This window comes from Mastigoproctus giganteus, chromosome 9, assembly GCF_048544385.1.
Source record: "Mastigoproctus giganteus isolate SK-2022 chromosome 9, ASM4854438v1, whole genome shotgun sequence".
NCBI lineage: Eukaryota > Metazoa > Arthropoda > Arachnida > Uropygi > Thelyphonidae > Mastigoproctus > Mastigoproctus giganteus.
Genome location: NC_143583.1, coordinates 7,850,900 through 7,871,927, shown reverse-complemented (window position 1 = coordinate 7,871,927; position 21,028 = coordinate 7,850,900). Strand labels below are relative to the sequence as shown.

Sequence of the window (21,028 nt, the reverse complement as noted above, 5' to 3'; positions counted from 1 at the left end):
AATGTGTATATAATATTTCGGGACGAGACTACGTGTTCAGTATATGTAACCCACTGCACGTAGTATCTCGTACCCTGATATGTACTTAGCACCCTCCTGGCACTTTGCCGTCCCGGGGTGGTTTCCTTATGGAAATAAACGGATAATAATAATAATAATAATAAGGAGATGAAACGTCACTTAAAAGTTGAAGCCGGCTGGTGCAAAGCACTCTGGGATTGCTTAACTCAAAACGTTATACTCTCCTTCGTGCAGTGTTATGCGTTAAAATTACTCTACTTTCTTATTTATTTATAAATATCATAACTGATTATTATTTTTTGTTTCGTTTATCATGCCATCCTGTTCAGTATTCAGTTGTACCAACTGATATTCAAAGAAATCTCTCACGAGTTACTTTCCGCAAGTAGAACAGATTTTAGAAATGAGTTAATTCTGAGTTAATCAATTGTAGAAGTATGGGAGACTTAAAGAATAGAATAATCAAACAGGAGTAACAAATTATATAATAAATTATTCTGGTTTGTAATACACAATATATATACTGGACTATTTAGAATGAGAATTAAACTGTTTAGAATTCCCCCCGCCCCGTTTTGGAGCAAATAATAGAAATTATATATGTATACATATATATATATAACATTTGTAACAACGTTTGCTAAAACATTTGTAACAACGGAGTTCTGTACTGTGTTAATGAGGATTCATTTTATTATTATTCTTATTATGACTTTTTCTCCTAATGGATTTTTCCCATCCAACGAAGAGTACAGAAACTTCTTTCGGAGTTCTCAGGTGCGTGAGATGGTTTCTATGTCCGGATACTGTTATTGTTCGAGGAACTCTGACTATCCTACAGGTCTTCTGAATCGCGGCTTTCTGGGTTCCATGTAATCATTCTCGGGGATGCCTATTGCTGCTAGGTTCTTATACAGGCTCTTTGGCAATATGCCTGTGTTGACACGGTGATCGGGATGGGCGTTACTTGTTCCATATGCCACATTTCTTTTACTTCCTCTCTTAGGCCTGTTTACCTCCTGATCTTTCCCTTGTATGTTTTTTTCTGGAGGTTGCTGGCGTTGGACACCAGTGTGTCGATCACATAGGTAGCCCTTTCCGTCTTGTCGATAACGAACGTCTGGTCAGTTGTGGGGGATCGCCTTGTTCGTTATTATGTCACGTTCCAGTATAGTTTGTGAGTTCCAAGTATAGTTTGTGAATGGAATAAAAGGGCTCCTATTTCTAAGACTTTATTAATGGAATAAATAAAGTAATCAAAGTAGCCCCCACCCTATTTTTTCGGAAAATATATCGAGTTTTATGCACATGTTACAATGCTAGTTAATGTTTGGAGCTGACTACTGTACTCCCAAGATTACCGAGCGGTGCTTCTACTCGTAACAGGGTGAACTATGGAAGGGGGCAGCTGTAAGGATCTTTCCTACTTCCTGCTTGCTATAATCACGGAGTGTATAATTAAAGAGTGTATTATTCGAAATTAAAACCAGTTCAAAGGGTCCCAAACAATTTCTTGCCACCATTTGCAACTATATTTTATGGCGATCAGTTCAAAAACGCAAAACTGTTTTTCTACTTAATCTAGCATATGTATGATAATTATTTATATAATATTATATTAACAATAAGATTTAATAGCGGATAATTTAAAACATAAATTAATACAGTGTTTAACTATATGCTATATATTTTATTCTTTTTATAGTAATATACCTGTACATAATATTCTGTAGTAAACAGAAATTCATAGAAGATATATCATGATTCTGAATTATTCAAAATTAAATCTAAGTGTTATTCTAAATTAAAATCTGTTAAAACTTCCTTACGGAATTCGTTCAGAATATTTCCAATTAATGTTTATGACGATTATATCAAAAACAAAACTATTTCGCTCCTTAAGCTAGTATATTTATTATGATTATTTATTATAATAACAAAACACGCAATTTTACGATACGATATTTATATTTTCTGATATTTTTTTATGATTCTTTCTTATCATGATCTTGGAAAATATTAAAATGAAATGCTAATTAATAAATTTTTATCTTGCCTTAAAGTGATGTTGTTAGTTCCATTCATATTTATTTAAAGTGTACAGAAACATTATAAAGAAAGAAATAAAAACAATAGCTAAAAATTTATTATTGCTCACATTCATTGCATTTTTTAATTTTTTTTTATTTTTTATTTTAAAACTCTTTTCTCCTTTATGGGATTTTTTCCGATTTTTTTTTTCATTTTTTAAAATTCTTCTTCTTCTTATTATTATTATTATTATTCTCTTCTTCTTCTTCTTCTTCTTCTTCTTCTTATTATTATTATTATTATTATTATTATTACTATTACTCTTATATTATTTCTCCCTGATTTGGGGTTCCACCTCGTGACGGGTATTACTACCAAGTACACAGGGTGGCTGTTGTTATGTCTGGTGTTACTGTTGGTTGAGGAACTCTCTGAGTATCCTACAGGTGTTCAAGATTGCGACTTTCTGGAGTTCCTTGGGACACCAATTTCAGGTGTTCGCTGGGAGACCAATTGCTGTTGGCTGTTGTGTAGCGTCTTTGACACCATACCTGTGGTTAACACGATGATCGAGATGGTCGTTACTTGTTGCATATGCCACATCTCTTTGATTTCCTGTCTTAGGTTCGTGTACATCCTGATTTCTTCTCCATGGGTTTTCTGCAGGTTTCCAGTGTTGGGTACTGATATGTCAATCAGATAAGTAGCCTTTCCTTCTTGTCCACATGTGATATGTCCGGTCTGTTGTGCGGGATTGTCCTATCCGTTATTATGGCGCGGTCTCAATACAGCTTGTGGGTTGGGGGTCTCTAGTACTGCGTGGCGTCGTACTTGTAGTACGGTACACTTTCTTCGATCAACTGGTATTTCCTCGCTAGCTTCTGATGTATTATCCTGGCTACCTGGTCGTGTCTATGAGTGTGCTCAGTCTGAGTGATCACCTTGCATCCCGCGGTTATATGTTGGATCGTTTCTGAGGCTAGGTGGCTTCGTCGACATGTGTCATCGAACACTCCGGGCTCCTTGGCGATGTATTTTCTATAGTTCCTAGTGTTGATTACCTGGTCTTGGATGGCGAGCATGAATCCTTCAGTCTCAGGGAAGAGTGTCCCGCTCGTGAGCCATGCATTCGAAGCAATTTTATCTATTTGATCTTAATGGAGATCATTGTAGTGTCTGCCATGATCGAGTGTCTTCTCTGCCCATCTTTCCAGCTTCGTTTGTACTTCCTAGTTGGGGGACTCCTCCCTTAGGTTGAGTGGGGTATACTGCTTGTCTATCTTCCTTATGGCCTGGTGGAGTGCTGATGTGTGTTTCTGGAAATAATCCTTCAGGTTAACTATTGCTGTCTTCTGTTGCTCAGTGAGGACTATCAGGCCCTTTCTTCGTTTTTCTCCGGCAGTTGTCAGTCTCTCCACGGCAGATTTCGGGTGGTGTTGGCGGCTCTTGGTCATCATTGTTCTTGTCTTTCGCATGATATCTTCTAGCTCGGTGTTAGTCCAATCTATGACACCGAAGGAGTATGCATTGGGACTGCATAGGTGTTTATGATTTTAACTGTGTTCCCTCCGTTCAGCTTTGCTTTCAGTAGGCTTCTGAGTCTCTGATGGTATTTTTCGGTCAGGTAGGTCTTAATTCCCTTGTGTTGTAACTGCTGAGCTGCATCATCCCCAAGTATTTGTAGGCCTATCCCTCTGCCATGGCTTCGATCCCTTTACCAGTCTGCAGCTGGTGGTTTCGGTTGACTGATTTTCCCTGGTGCAATCCGTGGGTCTTGCATTTGTCTAGACCAAAGAAGATGCTTCTCGGTTCCCGAGTAGGGCTTGATATCATTCATGTACATCAGGTGGGTGAGGATGTATAGGTTCTTCCTTCCTTCTTTGAGGTTATGTCGGTACTTGCTACTGTTGAGCATGGTGGATAGCGGATTAAGTGCTAGACAGAACCACAATGGGCTGAAGGTATCTCTCTGAAAGATTGCTCTCCTGATGGGGATTGGCCTGGTTGTGATGTTTTCGACCTTAATGGTGGTACTCCATTTCGCCATATTATTATTTAGAAAACTTATCAATAATTTTAATCTTAAAACTGCTTTATTGACTTTAAGAGACCTTCTTTATTCCGAGAATTTCATTATTCTCAAACTCGTGTCAATTCATTCAAGTAACGTTATTAATTTTCTTCAGATTGAAGTAACTGGGAATTAGATATCACTTAGTCTAAACAACGCCATGCAATTTCATCACACTAATACAGATATATATGTATTTTTTTTTTTTTTTTTTGTATTTCCCAGTAATTTCATATGATTAAAAACAAAATAATGAAAAGTAATTTCATATGATAAAAACTAAATAAAAAAATAATAATAATTTTAACTGATGAATATTTTAAACATATCTTATCCTAACAGAATATTTTTACTCTAATGGATTATTTAAATTAACTTCAGTTCATTAAACACGTAGTGAAATGACAACCATTTATATATTTTATAATATTTAAATATAAATATTTATATTTATTTAAATAAAAGGTTTCAATAAACAATTTACATTATTTGTTTGCTTTCAACATGTTGATTTATTTATATATTTGCTTGAAATAGCTATAAAAAATGAAAACCTGTAAATGTAAATGATTTTATAATGTAAAAATTATAAAACTAAATCTTCATAATTATTCATAATTAGTTCGAGTCATATTTACACACTGGTGTAAAAGATTATTCTCATCGTCTTACCTAATTTTAGTTACTAATAAATATTTTACTATACATATGCATACATATACAAAGGAGTCGATTAAGCGAGATGTCATCATCATCATCATCATCAGCCATTTTCAATCCACTGCAGGATGAAGGCCTCTCCAGCAACTTTCCAGTTCCTTCTGTTTTGAGCACTGGACATCCATTTACTACCCACAAACTCATGAATTTCATCTATCCATCTCCGCCTTTGTCTTCCAGGTTTTCTTCTAGCTCCTCTTGGGTACCATTCTGTTATTTTCTTAGTCCATCTGTCATCATGTCTTCTAGCTATGTGTCCTGCCCAAGACCATTTTAGTTCTTTAGTTTTGATAAGAATGTCCTTTACTTGAGTTTGCTGCCTAATCCATGTGTTTCTCTTCTTATCTAACAGTCTGATTCCCAATATAATTCGTTCCATTCTTCGCTGTGTAGTTCTTAGCTTCTCTTCCATTCTTTTGGTGAGTGCCCAAGTTTCACTTCCATAAGTCATGGTGGGGAGTATACATTGATTCATTATTTTACGTTTCAGACAAACTGGGATATTGCTCTTCAGTATGTGACTATATTTCCCGAATGCTATCCATCCAAAATTTATTCTTCTCTTGACTTCCAGCCATTTATCATTATTACAGCTAATAACTTGTCCCAGATAAGTATATGACTCCACCTTTTCAATTACTGCTCCTTCAATCATTATTTCCCTTTCCGTGGCATACTTGTTCATCATTACTTTTGTTTTAGCCATATTCATCTTTAGTCCAAAATCCTTACTAACTGTGCATAACTGATTAAGATTTTCCTCTAATTCTTTGGGATCGTGGCTTATGACCACAATGTCATCTGCAAATCGTAAATGGTTTAGGTACTCTCCGTTCACATTGACTCCTTTCTGCGACCAGTCTAATCTTCTGCAAGCTTCCTCAAGGGCAGCAGTAAACAGCTTCGGAGATATTGTGTCTCCTTGTCGAACTCCTTTCTCGATTTTAAATTTGCTACTGTCTTTGTCTAGTCTAATAAAGGATGTAGCACTCTCATATATTTTCTTCAAAATCATAATATATGGAGTATCTATGCCTTGTCTTTCCAGTGCCCGAAACATTGCCATATGCTGTATGGAGTCAAATGCCTTTTCATAATCCACAAATGCCAGGCATAATGGTGTTTTATATTCATTTGCTTTCTCCATTAGCTGTGATATTACGTGAAGGTGATCCATAGTTGAGAATCCTGTCCTAAAGCCAGCTTGCTCTTTCGGTTGATTCTCATCAAGTATTCTTTCTAATCTGTTAGTAATGACCCTTGTGAACAACTTGTAGATATGGGATAACAAGCTAATTGGTCTATAATTTCCAATTTCTGATTTATCTCCTTTCTTATGCAGCAAAACTATGATTGCATTATTCCATTGCTTAGGCATCACACCTTTTCTAATGCACTTTGTGAAGAGCCTTGCCAGTTTTTGTGTTATGTCTCTTCCTCCCAATTTTAACAACTCTACAGTAACTTCATCTTCGCCCGGGGCTTTCCGATTCTTCATTTTCTTCAATGCATGTTCTACCTCATCAGGAAGAATATCGGGTATGTCGTATGTGTTGCTACTTTGCAATCCATCTTCCCCACTGCTGGTATCATTCCCTCGCTCCTTGTATAATTCTCTATAGTAGTCTTCTGCTATTTGAATTATGCCTTCTCTGCTGTTTATAAGTACACCATCGCTATTCTTCAGTTTCAGTATCATTTGTCTTTCTGTATTACTGCTCATGGCTGCTGATTTAAATCCTTTGTTTTCCCTTAATGCTTGTTCTACTTTTCTTGTGTTAAATCTTCTTATGTCCTCTCTGAGTCTCTTTCTAATGGCTTTGCATAACTCAGTATACTCAATTTTCTCCCTGCCAGTGTTTTTCTTGCTCTTCATTTGTCGTCTTTGATTCATCATGACAAGTGTTTCTTGACTAATTTTTTCTTCTTTGGATTTCTGTTTCCCTATAGGTTTCTTGGGCTTTATCACTTTCAGAAAGTTGTAATATTCCTCGTCGATATCTTGGTCCTCAGCAGTCTGCAGAAGCTCAAACTTGTTCTTCAGTTCCAGTACATACTGCTTTTTCTCCTCCTCTGTTATTTCAAAGACCTTTGTATTATTTACTCGAGTCAGTTTTTTCCTTTTCTTTCCTACATCTATATCAAGTGTACATCTTACCATTCTGTGATCACTTCCAACATTTACCTTATTCAGGACGGTAACATCATTCACAATATATCTTCTGTTAGTGAGGATGAAGTCGATTTCATTAGTTGTTAATCCATTTGGACTCTTCCATGTCCACTTTCTGTTCACCCTTTTCTTGAAAAAAGTGTTCATTATTGACATTCCTTGAGATTCTGCAAATTCCACAAGTCTTTCACCTCTTTTATTTCTTTCACCAATTCCAAAATTTCCTATAGTTCCTCTTTCTGCGCTGTTTTGCCTTTTTCCAACCTTAGCATTGAAGTCCCCCATAATAATAGTGTAGTGGGTTTTCTGCTCATCTAGAAGACTCTCAATTTCAGTGTACATTTCTTCAACCTCTTCATCATCATGGCTCGATGTTGGTGCATAAATCATTATAATCTTTAGCTTGTACCTCTTAGAAATCTTGAGTATTAGTCTTGACACCCTTGGTGATGTACTTTTGAATTCCAAAATGTTGTTTTTAAAATCTTTATGGACCAGAAACCCAACTCCACCTTCACTCCTTTCACTGTTTCCATTGGTGTACAGCAGATTTCCACTTGATAAATTTATAAGTGATTCATTTCTTCTTCTTGTTTCAGCCAAACCGATGATATTCCAATTCACATTCACATTTCAAGCGAGATGTACGGTATTTTAAATAAAATCTGTACAACATTGAATTGTTAAATATGGAATTACTTCACGTAAATAAAGCGTTATGCGAATAAAGAACGTGAAATATATAAGGGTGACATGAATGTACTCTGACTGGCAAGTTTATTAGGTACACCTCTTCTTTTCATGAAATGGAGAGCGTGCGCCTTCAATAACAACATCACATTTCTTACGTGCAATGAAATCAGGTGGACAGATACATAGAGATACTGAATGTATCCAAGACGAAAGTTTTAAATGACTCTGAACGTGGCACGATAGTCTTTGCTAGTATATCAGTAGTTGGGGTTTTTCAGGTACGACTCTATTGGGTGTGTCGAGATTGGTCCAATACCCAAATAACATCCAACCTTCGGCGATCCTGTGTCGGAAACAGCTCGTTAATGCGAGAGGCCAACGAAAGGCTGACAAGCCTTAAACAAGAAGAAAGGTTACCGTTATTGAAATAATACACAATACAGAAAACGTTAGGCAGAGAATTTAAAAAATGGACAGCTCGTGCATTTCTTATTTCGACAAATATTCGGATATATATCGAAATTTTTGATGCTAGCAGCAGGGTAGTTTCCTAGGGAAGATACTTCCAAAACTGAATGGTTTCACGGAAAAGGATTTCTTAAATGCAGACGCATCGACCTTGGCTTGGAAAAGCTGCAGATAATGTTTGATCTTTGAGGTGTTTGGACGGTTTCCAGAAGTTTAGTGTGATGAATGAACTTGACTGTTGATAATACGGAAGAACAGCAGGAATCTGTTAAGACGTCTACGTTCCTGCAAGGGCTGTCATCCAAGGTCCCAGAATGTTTTCCAGGGCGAGCTCAACTTATCATGTTTCTCAGTAAAGATTGTTTCTGTCGATAGCTTTTAACAGAATATTTCCCGACTGGACAAACTTTGACGTGGCATGCTGTTGTTGTTATTATATTTTTAGGAGAATTGGCGACTAAGGCCATATTGCTCCGTATATACTGTCTGTAAATTGCGTATGTTCTTTGGTCGATTTTCTGCTTACTGGACGAAAAACCCGAGTTTCTGGGAAAAAACAAACCACGCTACCCTCGCCTGAGACCGACTAACTCAGCCACATTGTGAAAAAGGCCCATAAAAATTCCTCTCGTCATCGACGGGACTCGAACCCAGGTCTTTTCTACCAGGTGTAGGGAGGACGGCGATTCTACCAACTGTGCTATCACGAGGGGAGGGCAAGTGGCATGTACACTGCCTATAATCCAGGTTCGTTGCTTTTAGTTTTCCTTTGAGGGTTTAAAGATTGCTTGAGGGCCTGTTCTAAACGCCCTGTGATAAGTCTTCCATTGAAGATTTCTTGACATTTCAATAATGGAAAATCTGGAGAATACCATTAAAAAGTGCTGAAGATAAATGGTGTTTCCCGATTCGTGTTCACTTAAAGATAGATTTTTTTTCTCCTTTTCCGTATAGCTAATGCCATTTTCCATGGTAAGCTCGAGTTATAAATTTCAAAAGAGTATTCTCATTCATAGGTAGCTTCAAAACCACCATTCAATGCATTGATCCCCTATGCGCCCTGCGACAAGGTTATCCTGAGAATGACACAGTTGTATACGTGTATTTATAGTGAAGTCGATGCTGATTTCATGTTGTTAGTAAAGAAGAGAAGGCTACAGAATCCTGTTTGGAGAATCTTGGGAAAAGGTCTAGTCTGCAGAAACAGTTCCCAATGAGTTAACCTCACTGGTTTCGATGTACTGTTCTCGAGGCATAAGAAACAATTATATTATAATGACTACATAAATGTTTGTTTTGTGAACTAGAATTTATTAAATGCTTAGTCGCGTCTCCTTATTTCAAAATCGCTTCGGATGAAGAGTTTTAAAACTTATCTCCAGAACTTGCAGGTGGGAATTGTCTGGAAAATCGATATAGAATTTACCAGGAGGTATCTTGGATTATCCTGCAGTGCTGGGATAATTTTACTGACTTTCCAGTTAATATGAGGTATACACTGTAAGCAGCTTCTTAGTCTTAAAAAATTACAATGTTCCTTAAATATTTAAGGAACAGAATATTTAAAGAAATTATAAATTTAAGACTGTCTTTATACACAACGTAAACAAAGTAGCAACTGATTTGGTAAGCAAACTTAATTTCTGTTAAAAGGTGGCAGATGCAGAATCAGTTTGCTTCCTTGAATCACAATGCTATTTTAATGACACTAGCCCTAAATAACTAACTTAAAGGATTTCAATAAATGAATTGCCCTTACCAAAGTCTTTCTTTCTGAATAATGTGAATCAATATGAGTGTTTGTGCTAATTGGATTAATTTGCCAGTTATAATTTATCATGAAGAGCTTTAAAACAAAAATTGTTTTAAAAAATGGTCTTGATTTACTGTTATGGCATAAAGAATAACTGAAAGTTGGCTTCTCCAAAAAATCTGGACATCAATAATGGAGTTTTTAATCTTAAACATAAATCTTAAGTCAAGTAAATTTCAACTAGTTCTAAAAGTACCAAGATGAGCTTTATATCACAACTCTTCGTAGCGATCATTATGAAACTAAGCCTTTCGTTTCATCTCTGCATAAGTACTGTTAATATCTTTTGAACCGCCGCCAAGAAAGAAATTTTATGATAGGGATGATCTTTTGAACCGCCGCCAAGAAAGAAATTTTATGATAGGGATGACCAGATAACTGAAGCTTACTCCAAGATCAGACAGTAGCGGCAACAAATAATTTAATTAGAAAGCAGGGTTATTAAAAAAAAATGCTTGTATATTCACGAAACAAATAATCATGCAAGTTTGTAAACGTCTCATTGATGATGTTTTAAATAGGAGATCTTATGCTTCCATTATCATAAATTAAACTCTCACATCTTTAATTTGGGGAATAAATATGCAAGGCCGACGCCAGACTATTTTGAGCCCTAGGCAAGGCGAGCTACTTGCACACCCCCACCCCCCGAAAAAATTGCCAACTTGGATTTTTAAGAACAGACGTTTTGTAGAAAAAATAAAAAGAACAAATTTTGAAACTGCTAAACTTATTTTAAATTGTAAGAATAAGTAATAATCTTTGATTATCTTTCGCAAATACAAAAGAAAATATTTTGGCACACAAATCATTTTGAACTAAAGGGCATAATGCATACCTGCGCTATTGGCAACACAACATTAAAACCTTTTACTTCACACACCTTTAAGTATATATACTATTTAAGGTTACTTGGCGTAACCAACCCGTCATGTGACCACAATATTTTGCTTACAGTCAGACAGAGAAATAAACAAAATACAGACAAACAGAGTTAAAAACGTCTCATAAAAGTTTCAATTTCAGGCACATCAAAATCTCACTTTACGTGCCTTTTCCTTTTCAATCAGATTCAATTCAACCAGTGCCAATTCAAGCAGATCAAGTGCTGATGCCTGGGCATGTTGAATTGATATAGTTGCCAAGCCAACTAGTCTCTTTTCCAACATCGTAGAGCGTATGCAAGTTTTTATAAGTTTGAACTTTGAGAAACTACGTTCACCACTTTCCACTGATACTGGAAGTGTGAGAAAGATCATTAGAGCAACAGAAACATTAGCCACATTATCCAGGAGTTTTTGTTGTAGTATGAAGAGAAGTACTTACTTCTTGTGGCGGCATAGAGTTTGGAAATCTTCGAGCTATTGTTATAATTTCGCAATACAGATCTTCAGTATCAATATCTTTGTTTCCATTATGCATTAAGGATTTTTCCAAATTCTTGCAGTCCTTAAGTACATCTTCTGTAGATTTTTTCTTTATACTCTATATATCATACAGGAAGCCAAATAGGGAATTATATTGTTGTAGCTGTTGGAATCTCTCTTCAATTTATTGTATGGCCATGTCTAAAACAGCATAGTAGAAACCTACTTTGAATTTCAGCTTTGGATCTTGTGGTGCCTCTTCTTGGGCCTCATACTCCATTTGCCGTTTCTTTCTCCTGTTTCTAACTTGTTCCGTCTCTAAATTCGATAGTATCTCTAGTTCCTTTGCAATCTCATTAGCATCTGTCAAAACTTGTTGAAAACCCTCATCACACCTACAGTCCACAAGGTAATTCTTAGTTACTTTCAATTGTCTTGTAGCTGAATTTAAATCAGCTTCCTTATTTTGTAGTAGCTTGTTTGTAAGATTGACTTCAAAAAGGATGTTGTGCCATGTAACAAGGGATACCACAAATTTGAACTTACTAATTGTACCAGCAAGGGCCTTAGCTTCAATTCGAGAAGTATTTCCAGGCGAACCTGTTAGGCTTGCATCATCAAAGATCTCTATTAAATCACCATATATATTACCAAGATGATATCTCAGTGGTTTCAAAGCATCGATCCGACTCTCCCATCTTGTTTCACCCAATGGCTTAACAGTTATGCCTAAGTCTGATATATAGATAGATAGAATTTGCCAACGCTTAGTCGATGCAGAGAAATAATTATAGATCTGTTGAACCAAAATGAAAAAACTAGTTATTTCCAGACACCTAGCAGCAGCATTGACTACCAAGCTTAAAGAGTGTGGATTGCAGGGCACAAAAAAGTCACGTAGGTTTGTGTCCAGGACTCTCTTTTCTACGCCATTTTCGTTGCCTTTCATGTTACTCCTGTTATCATAACCTTGACCACGCAGATTTTCAATTGGTAATCCCATTTGTTCAAGCTGTTCAAGAAGAGTTTCTACTATAAAGGCACCTGTAGTCTCCTGTAATGTAAAAATCCAAAGAAATGTTCTCTTATGATAACTTCAGGCCCAGACATCTCGTCATCTGATGGTTCGATTACATCAATAAAACATTTGGCTAACATCAGGTGTGCAGTCCAGAATAATAGAATATTATTTGACTGAGTTTGTATGTGTTAAAATTTGCTGCTTTATAGCACCGGCTAGAAGCTGTATAAGCTCATTTTGGATATTTTTTTCCTAGGTAGTGAAACACTGTTTCTTAATCGCAAATGTTCATTCATGATAGGATCAAAAAAGGGCTAGATATTCTACAAACTTTAAAAAATTTCCATTGCTAGCACTGTACAACTTTTCATTTGTACCGCGGAATGACAAGTTTTGCATACCAAGAACTCTGACCAAAGCAATCAAGCGTTGCAAGATTTTTCGTCGCTATTGTTCTTCTTGCCTCTTGCCTAGTTTTCTGCTTGTTATTAGCATCATTTTTTTCCCTTTAGATAAGCGCAATTCAAGTTCAGTAACTCAAGTTCGGCCAGGCTTGATAGTTTTCTAAATGATCAGTATTCCGCTCATGTGAAGAAAGAATTGCTCCAATATTCTTCCAGACTTTTGAACCTGTTTCATGTAGGGATGATGCACCATTTTTTTTGCTGAACAACTTAGTAAAAACAAAAGACCACATTTTTTGAAGTTGAATATATCAACCATTGACGATACACTTCTTCATTATGTGCTAATCTCCTCTTGTAGTGTACAGGAGAAAATCTGTTTTTTTGAGTCTTTGGAAAAATCATGTGATACAACCTGCTGCGGTCCATGTAATATTATAAGCTGTCGCAAATTATCACTGCAACAATAGAGCCATTTGGCAGGATCACTGTAATTCAGGTCAGGCACAATACTATCTTATTTTGCAGACTTTGCAGTATTCTCACTTTTCTTGACATCATATTTTTCTTCTGTATGTTTTCCAGAAATATCTCCAATTTGTGAAACTTCCATCTTAGAGTTTATATCATTTGTAGTAGGAGCACCACATTCAGGCTCTCCAAGTGTCTTTCAACAAAAATACAGTCATATTCATGTTCTTGATTTGCTTCTGTGTACGAAGGCATTTCAGGAAGAACCCCTCTTGCGTTACTTGCTCTTTAGCCTTTTCTGCCTTTCGTTTGTGGTACTGGGTTCCAGAAGGTAGTTTTTTATTAGCCATAGCTCACTATAAAAAAGAAATAAAAATGTATGGGATCATTGTGATCCCAATTGAATTAAGTTTAACAGTAGTGTTAGTGTTGAAAACAATAAACTGGTTATGAATTAACAATGAACTATTCTATTTTCCTGCGCCCCTGGCTGATGCCTAGTTGACCTAATAGCAGCGCCGGCCCTGTAAATATTTACTTTTGTTGAGGGGATAGCACTTATAGATTCTTTGAAGTATCGATACATCAAACTGCGATATAAAAGGATACCTTTTGATTAAAAGTTCTCTCTATATCACAAAAAAAAAATTACATTTAGGAACAAAATTAGTAATACGATCCAAATGAATCGAAGAGAAGCGGCAACAATTTACAACATTAAATTGTTGGGGTATATCTTTCCATTAGTAGCCAGAAGAATTTGGACTTACATAAACAACTGGATTTTTCTACTACAGAAATTGGCTGTTTGCAGCCTGAATTACGTGTTTATGTCGTTTCTTTTTGTTGCTTTAGCCTTTTCTATTGGACGTGCAAAGCACCTGTGCTGTCTGGGATAACTATTTATAAGAAATAATAAAGAAATTGGCAGTATAGACAGCCAGGACTCTTCATCAATTCTCGTCTCCTTGGCAAAGCCAATAGGTCGTTCGCGCGATTCCCTAGCTGCGCGGGTGGTTTATTTATAGCGTATCGAGGATGCTGGTGCTAGCCGATTACGACCCTCCCGAACGACTCTGGATTCCACAGAAAATTCATGGCATTCGCTTTAATATAGTTTTGGCAGCCAGGAGAAGGAGGTAGACCATTTCTCACATTAAGCTTTCAGTGTGATTTAGAGTATCAAACATGGATGCAGCTCTAGAGAGAGAGAGAGAGAGAGAGAGAGACCACACAAAAATTTCGGTTCTTGGCGTCATTAACATGCACATTTAATAAGGACGACTTCTTTCAGCCAGCTGGCATTTTTCCATGAATTGCAGTCCCTAAAATGTGGTTCAAAGCCCTAGCTTTAGGAAAGCAACAACAACAAAAAACAATTTCTACGATTACTTACCAATTAATTTTTCTGTCTACAGAATATTTCCTTGCTTCGGTTCCTTCCATTGTATTCGTTGAGGACACCATTAGACTACATATAAGCTACACAGCATTCTCCTTTAAAAGATGACTTCTGCGTAACAAATCATCGTCTTGATTAACACTGACATTTTCTGCTATAACTCAATTTGGAATTTTGCTTTTCTACAATAGCAGAGAAGGAACTCGAAAATTCTTATGCATTCTATGAACAAGAGCGAGTAGGAATAGAATACCAAAGGAGTATTCTGATTGGTTTTTTTATCATTCGAATTCGTTGAAATCAACACAGCCAGATGAGATTAGGATTAGTAGAAATTCAAATATTTGGAGGGACAATTTGTTAGCGACCATTTTTACAAATTTATTAAATGTTAAGAATATAAGGAATTATCTAACAGTTTTCAACTGAACAAAAAATTATGCTTCAAAATCAGTTCAGTCACTGAGTCTCCTGTTTCGTGCCATCGATGTGTTTTAGTGGCTCCAACTATGTCTTTTTGGGTATACATATAGAGAGAGAAACCTTTGAGAGAGAGAGAGAGAGAGAGAGAGAGAGAGAGAGAGAGAGAGAGAGAGACCTTCTTCCAGGAACCTCCAGGGGTGGTTGAGGCCGACAGCTTGGGAAAATTCAAAGTTCGCTGAATAAAAATCAACGCGAGGAGTGAGTCAAATAGGTAGTTTATTTTATTATTTATTATTTTTAACTAATTAATTATTTTTTGTAGGCTGTCTACAGCTACCTTGCACCTACGGCTAATACTAATACCTTCTATGTACCTTACATCCTGAATTTCAATGGAACAAGAGTAGAGATTCACGAGACACCAAAGCATACTTCTGCACGCGCCTTTTAATACTTTGGGCTTTATTCCATTATCTTGGCAAACACTAATTCTGTTTACTGTCTTGAAGGTATTCGCTGGGAAGAATGCTTTAATTCTCTATAGTGATTTTAGTTTGGAGGTTGAATTCTTTGCTTTTGTGCGTTGTCTGTTGTCGTTGTTATCTGAGTAAAGATCACGCCCAGTCTTATGGTGTCAGTTCTACGAGCGACGAAGTATGCACAAGCAAGTTAACCAACGTATAGGAAAACGTAACAGATATAAATCCATCATGTTTCTTGCTTATTTGTAAGTTATGTACGCTGCGTGTTCGAACCTGCACGATACCGCAAAATGAGCATCTCTATTTTAACTGAGGTTAGTCTGTGGATATATACGGCAAATTCAATCTTACGATAGCCAAATTTTTTTTTCACCTTTTCAAATTCTTTCCTAATTTGACATATCTCTTGTATTTCAAAATGCAGCGGGAGAGCAATAAAGAGTCACGTCATTAATCTAAACCGTAATTAGGATGGCTCTAAGGCACGTGCAGAGGTAATTCTATTACATTTATGTAGTTATATCAAAGGACGATTTATTAGCGATTAATAACTCGATTAAGTTAGAAGAGAGTTATTGTACTTGGTTCACTCCCCCAGATAATGTCTCTGGTGCATCCGCGGTTATCAAGCGCTGTCAAAAGATATATGAGGCTGAACACAGCTGTTCGTATTATTACCCTGAGGACAGTAGGTATCGCCATTAGGCTACTTTGTTTGCTGTGATATTTCTCTGTCTACTTGGAAACCAATTAGGAAAACGGCTAGTACAGACACGGGCAGTTACCCTGACTATCGGATCAAAGCAGCGGACCTGGGTGGGGTTGCTTCTAGGATGCCATATTAGCCTACCCACATGCCTAACGCAGTTTAATGATAACACAGAGGCGTTTTCCTTGGATGAAAACAGTTTTGAGTGAGTTTCCGAATTACACTCAGCTGGAGTTAGTTTAAGTGGAAATTCTGTGTCTTACTCTGGGCTCCAAGGGATAGCATCGTTTAATTAAAACACACCTCAAAAATCTGTTGTTTCTTTAAGCCAATGTTTAAAGAGTGTCTGAAAGACGAGAGAAGTTAAGAGACATGAAAAAAGTTGACTTCATCGGAAGATTTATATGAGGATTTATTATTCTCTCTCTCTGTCAATCTCACAACCTCCCTCCTACACTCACTCGACCTATAATCTCCACCTTTCCTTGGTCAATAACTACTACTGCAAATTTTTGAATATGTGTTTTGATATTTCTAGCTTCAGTAATACTTCAGTACAACCTCTTACGCTCATTTTTCGATATGCTTTGAATTTTTATTTTTTCCTACCTTTCCGTATATCGAATAACTGACAATATCTCACTACAAACTGTTTCAGCAGTTTTACTACACGATCACTGTTATTGAAGATACTTGTAAAGATACTTAGAACATAGATAATACACTTTAACGTTTTCTGATATATTTTGCATCAGTTTATTGTACTTTGGCAACCTCCGACCGATTCAATTGTTTGAAAATATGATTTTTAAAGGGGACTGCGCAACAAAAGTCTTAGAATTATTGATGAAGACTGTAATCAAACGTAAAAAAAAGCACTATTCTGATTTTTACTTTCTTTTCTTTAGCACCTCCAGCGTTTGTAGAGATGCTTCCCGAAGTTGGTGGCGCTCTAAGAAACGCCTCCGTAGTCCGACTATCATGTCGTATCGAATGTGATCCACTGTGTGAGGTCGAATGGTACAGGAACAACGAAAGCCTGGAGGGATCAAAGTTTTTCCTTGTGGAGAACGAAGACCACCAAACCGACGTCGGAAGAAATATATTCAAATCCGTCACGAGCACCCTCACCTGGAGTATGAACTATCTGCCCTCAGGGAGCTTCGACAACAACAACTTTTCTTGTAGGAGCTCTGGCAACGAAATTGGACCAGGAGTGTCGAGCACCATGATGTTCAGGGTAGAATGTAAGCAGGTATTTCTGCCTTTTGATAGTAGTGACTTTCATTTTGTTTACAGATTTGTATTCGCTTTTTAATTTCTCACTTTTAAATCTATTCATTGAAATGTGCATACAAAATCTACATATTAAAAAATTGTTAAAAATGCTAAAATGCTTTCTAACCGGAAAACAGAATTTTCCTTTTTGCGAGAAATTTTAATTTAGTGGTCGTTTCCCCGTATCCATTATCCCGTAAGAACGGATTGATCTTGTATTATTCTTTCGCCCTCATTTTAGCTCGAAGTCGTGAGGATATTACTAATGATTTGGTTGACGATCAGTTAATTTATCTTAAATAATGACATACATAAAACGTAATTTTTTATTAATTGAATTGTAAATTAGAAATAAAAAGGGAAAACAAGTTAATAGCGTTGACCGAGATAATCTGTGGATCCACTGCAGTCATAAATAAACACACGGCTTTTTATTTTATTTATTATTTTCTTACTAGAAAGTTTACTCTTGCCATGCTTATAATTACTATACATTACTTCTACACCGTCTAGAAAATGCCTGGAAAAAGATCCTTTCTGAGTTTTTGTGGAATTAGTTAGTCGTCCTTGAGCGAGCGCTCCATGTCACCCATAAACTTGTTTTTCATCCAGCAAACAGCTAAACCCATCGTAAAACACACGAGTTTTCAGGAATAATGTACTGACACCTCATGGCTTTAGTTTACTCGCCGAAAATCCAAAGCTACCCCGACCAGGAAACTTAGGTTTTTCATACTCTAAAATAGGAAGCCCACTATAATTTACATAACGGATGCTTAATGGCATTGGTGCTTATTTAAAAACAAATAAGCGACCAGAGAAAACAACGTTCAAAGTTTGATTTCGTTGGAAACGTTCAGTATGTCGTCTACATGGTAATTTTATCAAATTCCTTTTTATTTAACTGTATTATTTAACTGTATATAAGAGATGTTGCTCTAAATTTAAGGAACTCAAAAATCACTTTTTAACAAAATCTATTTAATCAGAGGAACGTGAATATATTCGAACAGACAGCAGGGCTTACAAAACCAAGCTGAAAGATGGTTTCAGTTGTTGCAATAAATATGTTAATATGAATGATTAATTCACTCTTCAAATATTTCTTCTTTTTCGAATATTTATTATTTATTCTTCTAGCTTCAGTTAAATAACGAAACACCAGAAATGCTAACGTGTATAAATAAATATTTTGCAAATATTATTATAATTAATTGTTTCAAAGGCACATTTATACAACTTGTCCAACTCCCCAAGGCACAGGATTCAATCTTTTGGTGTTTGGAATAGCAGTAAAAAGAAATAAATAAAATAAAACATAATAATAATTATATAGATAAATAAAATAAATGACTCAAATAAAAAAAAAAGACGAATTCACTAGAAATTAAGCTAAAAATTTTAATACCACTCAAATAATTCTTTCTGTTTATTTCTTAGTGTCGGTACCTCTAAAAAGCGAATGCGCTGTTTTTTCCGAAAAACACATTTAATCATTTATCAGTACAAACTATTTACTTTCGTTTTTTTCAGTGTTTTTATGGCAGTGCAATGACACTTGACTGAAGTTAATTGAAATGATCCCGCATCTTTTTTACGTCATCATCGTGGGCGTCATGATTTTGACAGTTTAATTATTCATTCCCAGGAACGTCTAAGAAATTCTGAATAATAAACGAAGGAGACTACAGCATTGCCCCCAGTGATAACATGCAGTGACTGTGCAAAGTCAGAGTTATTTCGGTGCATGTGCGACGTTGTATCCAACAGCGGACACACACATCTCGCTAATACTGTTTATTAATATAAGATCCCACCACGTTTTTCTCGTAGTGGGCGGATACTGCGTCCCATTACGTGACTTGTCCACAACATGCCATTAACGATTTATGGACTGCAACTTGATGGTCGCTCACGTCCACACATCTTTGACCCCGAAGTCAATACGAGCGGAGTTGGCAGTCCGGGCGCGAGCGCACTTGTGTTCCACTAAATATTTTATGCACCGCGCGCCACGTGCACCCGAAATCTGTGCACTCGGTAAATCATAGAGCCGGTCATTATTCCATCTTGACAATCCATAGATCTCACGCGTCCGCGCCCGATCTTTCTCCACAGACGGCGCCGACCGCATAAGGGCTGACGGGCATCTCTTTGTGATTCTTCAGAAGAAGAAGCGAACACACACACATTGCATTCTAAGGAATACACGCGGCCAACGACTACATGCCCGCCATTTGTTTGAGGTTCCTTAGCGTACCTCCGGAACTTCGCGCGCGCTCCGCTGATAGCGGTGAAAGAACTCCGCCTTATGTATGTCGTGTGAAATCACCCAAATGCATTTTGAGGCTGTTTTATATGGCGGTGTAAGGCCTTCTGGACCGACACGCGAATTCCTAAGTGATGATGGGATTAAAGTAAAATAAGGCATGTTCCGGTCTTAGGGGGAGTGAGAAGTAAGCGAATTTCAACATGCCCAGCGAAGAAGCTTACTTCCTAAGAAAATTTAAACAGGCACTTTCTTCTTATTCGGCTCCACCTATGAATATTATCGAGCGTTAGACATTCCCCATCGGAGAACAGCAGAATTATAGAAGAGGTAGAAAATCAAGATTGTCTTCGTCAGACTAAAATTCAGACTTGTATTTATTAATGACAGGTTTTATTTGATATTAATGGAAATTGTATTTAGATTTGAATTTAGCTTTCTTGCAATTTTGTAACATATGTTTGAATATATTAATATTGTCAAAATGTTTTTTTTTAATAGTTTTAAAAGAGAAATAAGGGACTAGTAGTAATGTCATCTAATGCGTAAATAATTAATTTTTTTTTGCTGTAGCTTTTTGGCAGAAGGGATTTTTAATTATTTATAAATTCAGTTATATAAACATCTCATAAATAAGGATGATATACTGAAGTATCGTGCGTACAATTATTATTATTAATGCGATAAGTATTTACATAATAATCGTGAATTGTTCGATTTATTTTATATAAATATACGTTGGAACTTTAGACAAATTCAGTCTGCATTTTATTTCTTTTGCGTTTTTGTAGATCCACCGGAGGATGTGAGGATCTCCATATTTCAAGTAGAATTAATCGAAGGAGACGTCCCCGATGATTTAGTGTGTTCGGCATCTGCCCACCCATTAGGCAACTATATTTGGAAGGTAGGAGAAAAGACATTGGCTCGTGGTCCTGTGTTGTCTTTCAACACGTCAATATCGCGGGATATGGGTGGTAACTACACATGCACTGTCACTAACCGTCATGGCAGAGGAAAGGCTGATGCAGTTGTCGTCGTACACCGTAAGTTTCTTTCAACTTTTCCTTTTTGCTACCTCCAAGATAATTGATTACGAGTTTACCTTCCATTTGTCAATGTGACTCCTTTTAGGCAGTTATTTTAGGAAAGTCACTTTTTTCTCTCTCCTTTCGAAATCGAAATATGTCAGAAGCCTGTAGTTGCATCAGT

The 21,028-nt window shown here is 36.6% G+C and overlaps 1 protein-coding gene across 1 annotated transcript in view; it reads left to right on the top strand.

Moving 5' to 3' along the window:
* The window catches only part of LOC150080045 (synaptogenesis protein syg-2-like), a 294,352-nt gene that overhangs the window by 246,760 nt on the left and 26,564 nt on the right, over positions 1-21,028 (top strand). Inside the window, exons 8-9 of the mRNA XM_090381151.1 lie at positions 17,178-17,516; positions 20,608-20,862. Coding sequence (XP_090237277.1) covers positions 17,178-17,516; positions 20,608-20,862 — 594 coding nt within the window. The remainder of the gene's footprint in view (positions 1-17,177; positions 17,517-20,607; positions 20,863-21,028) is intronic.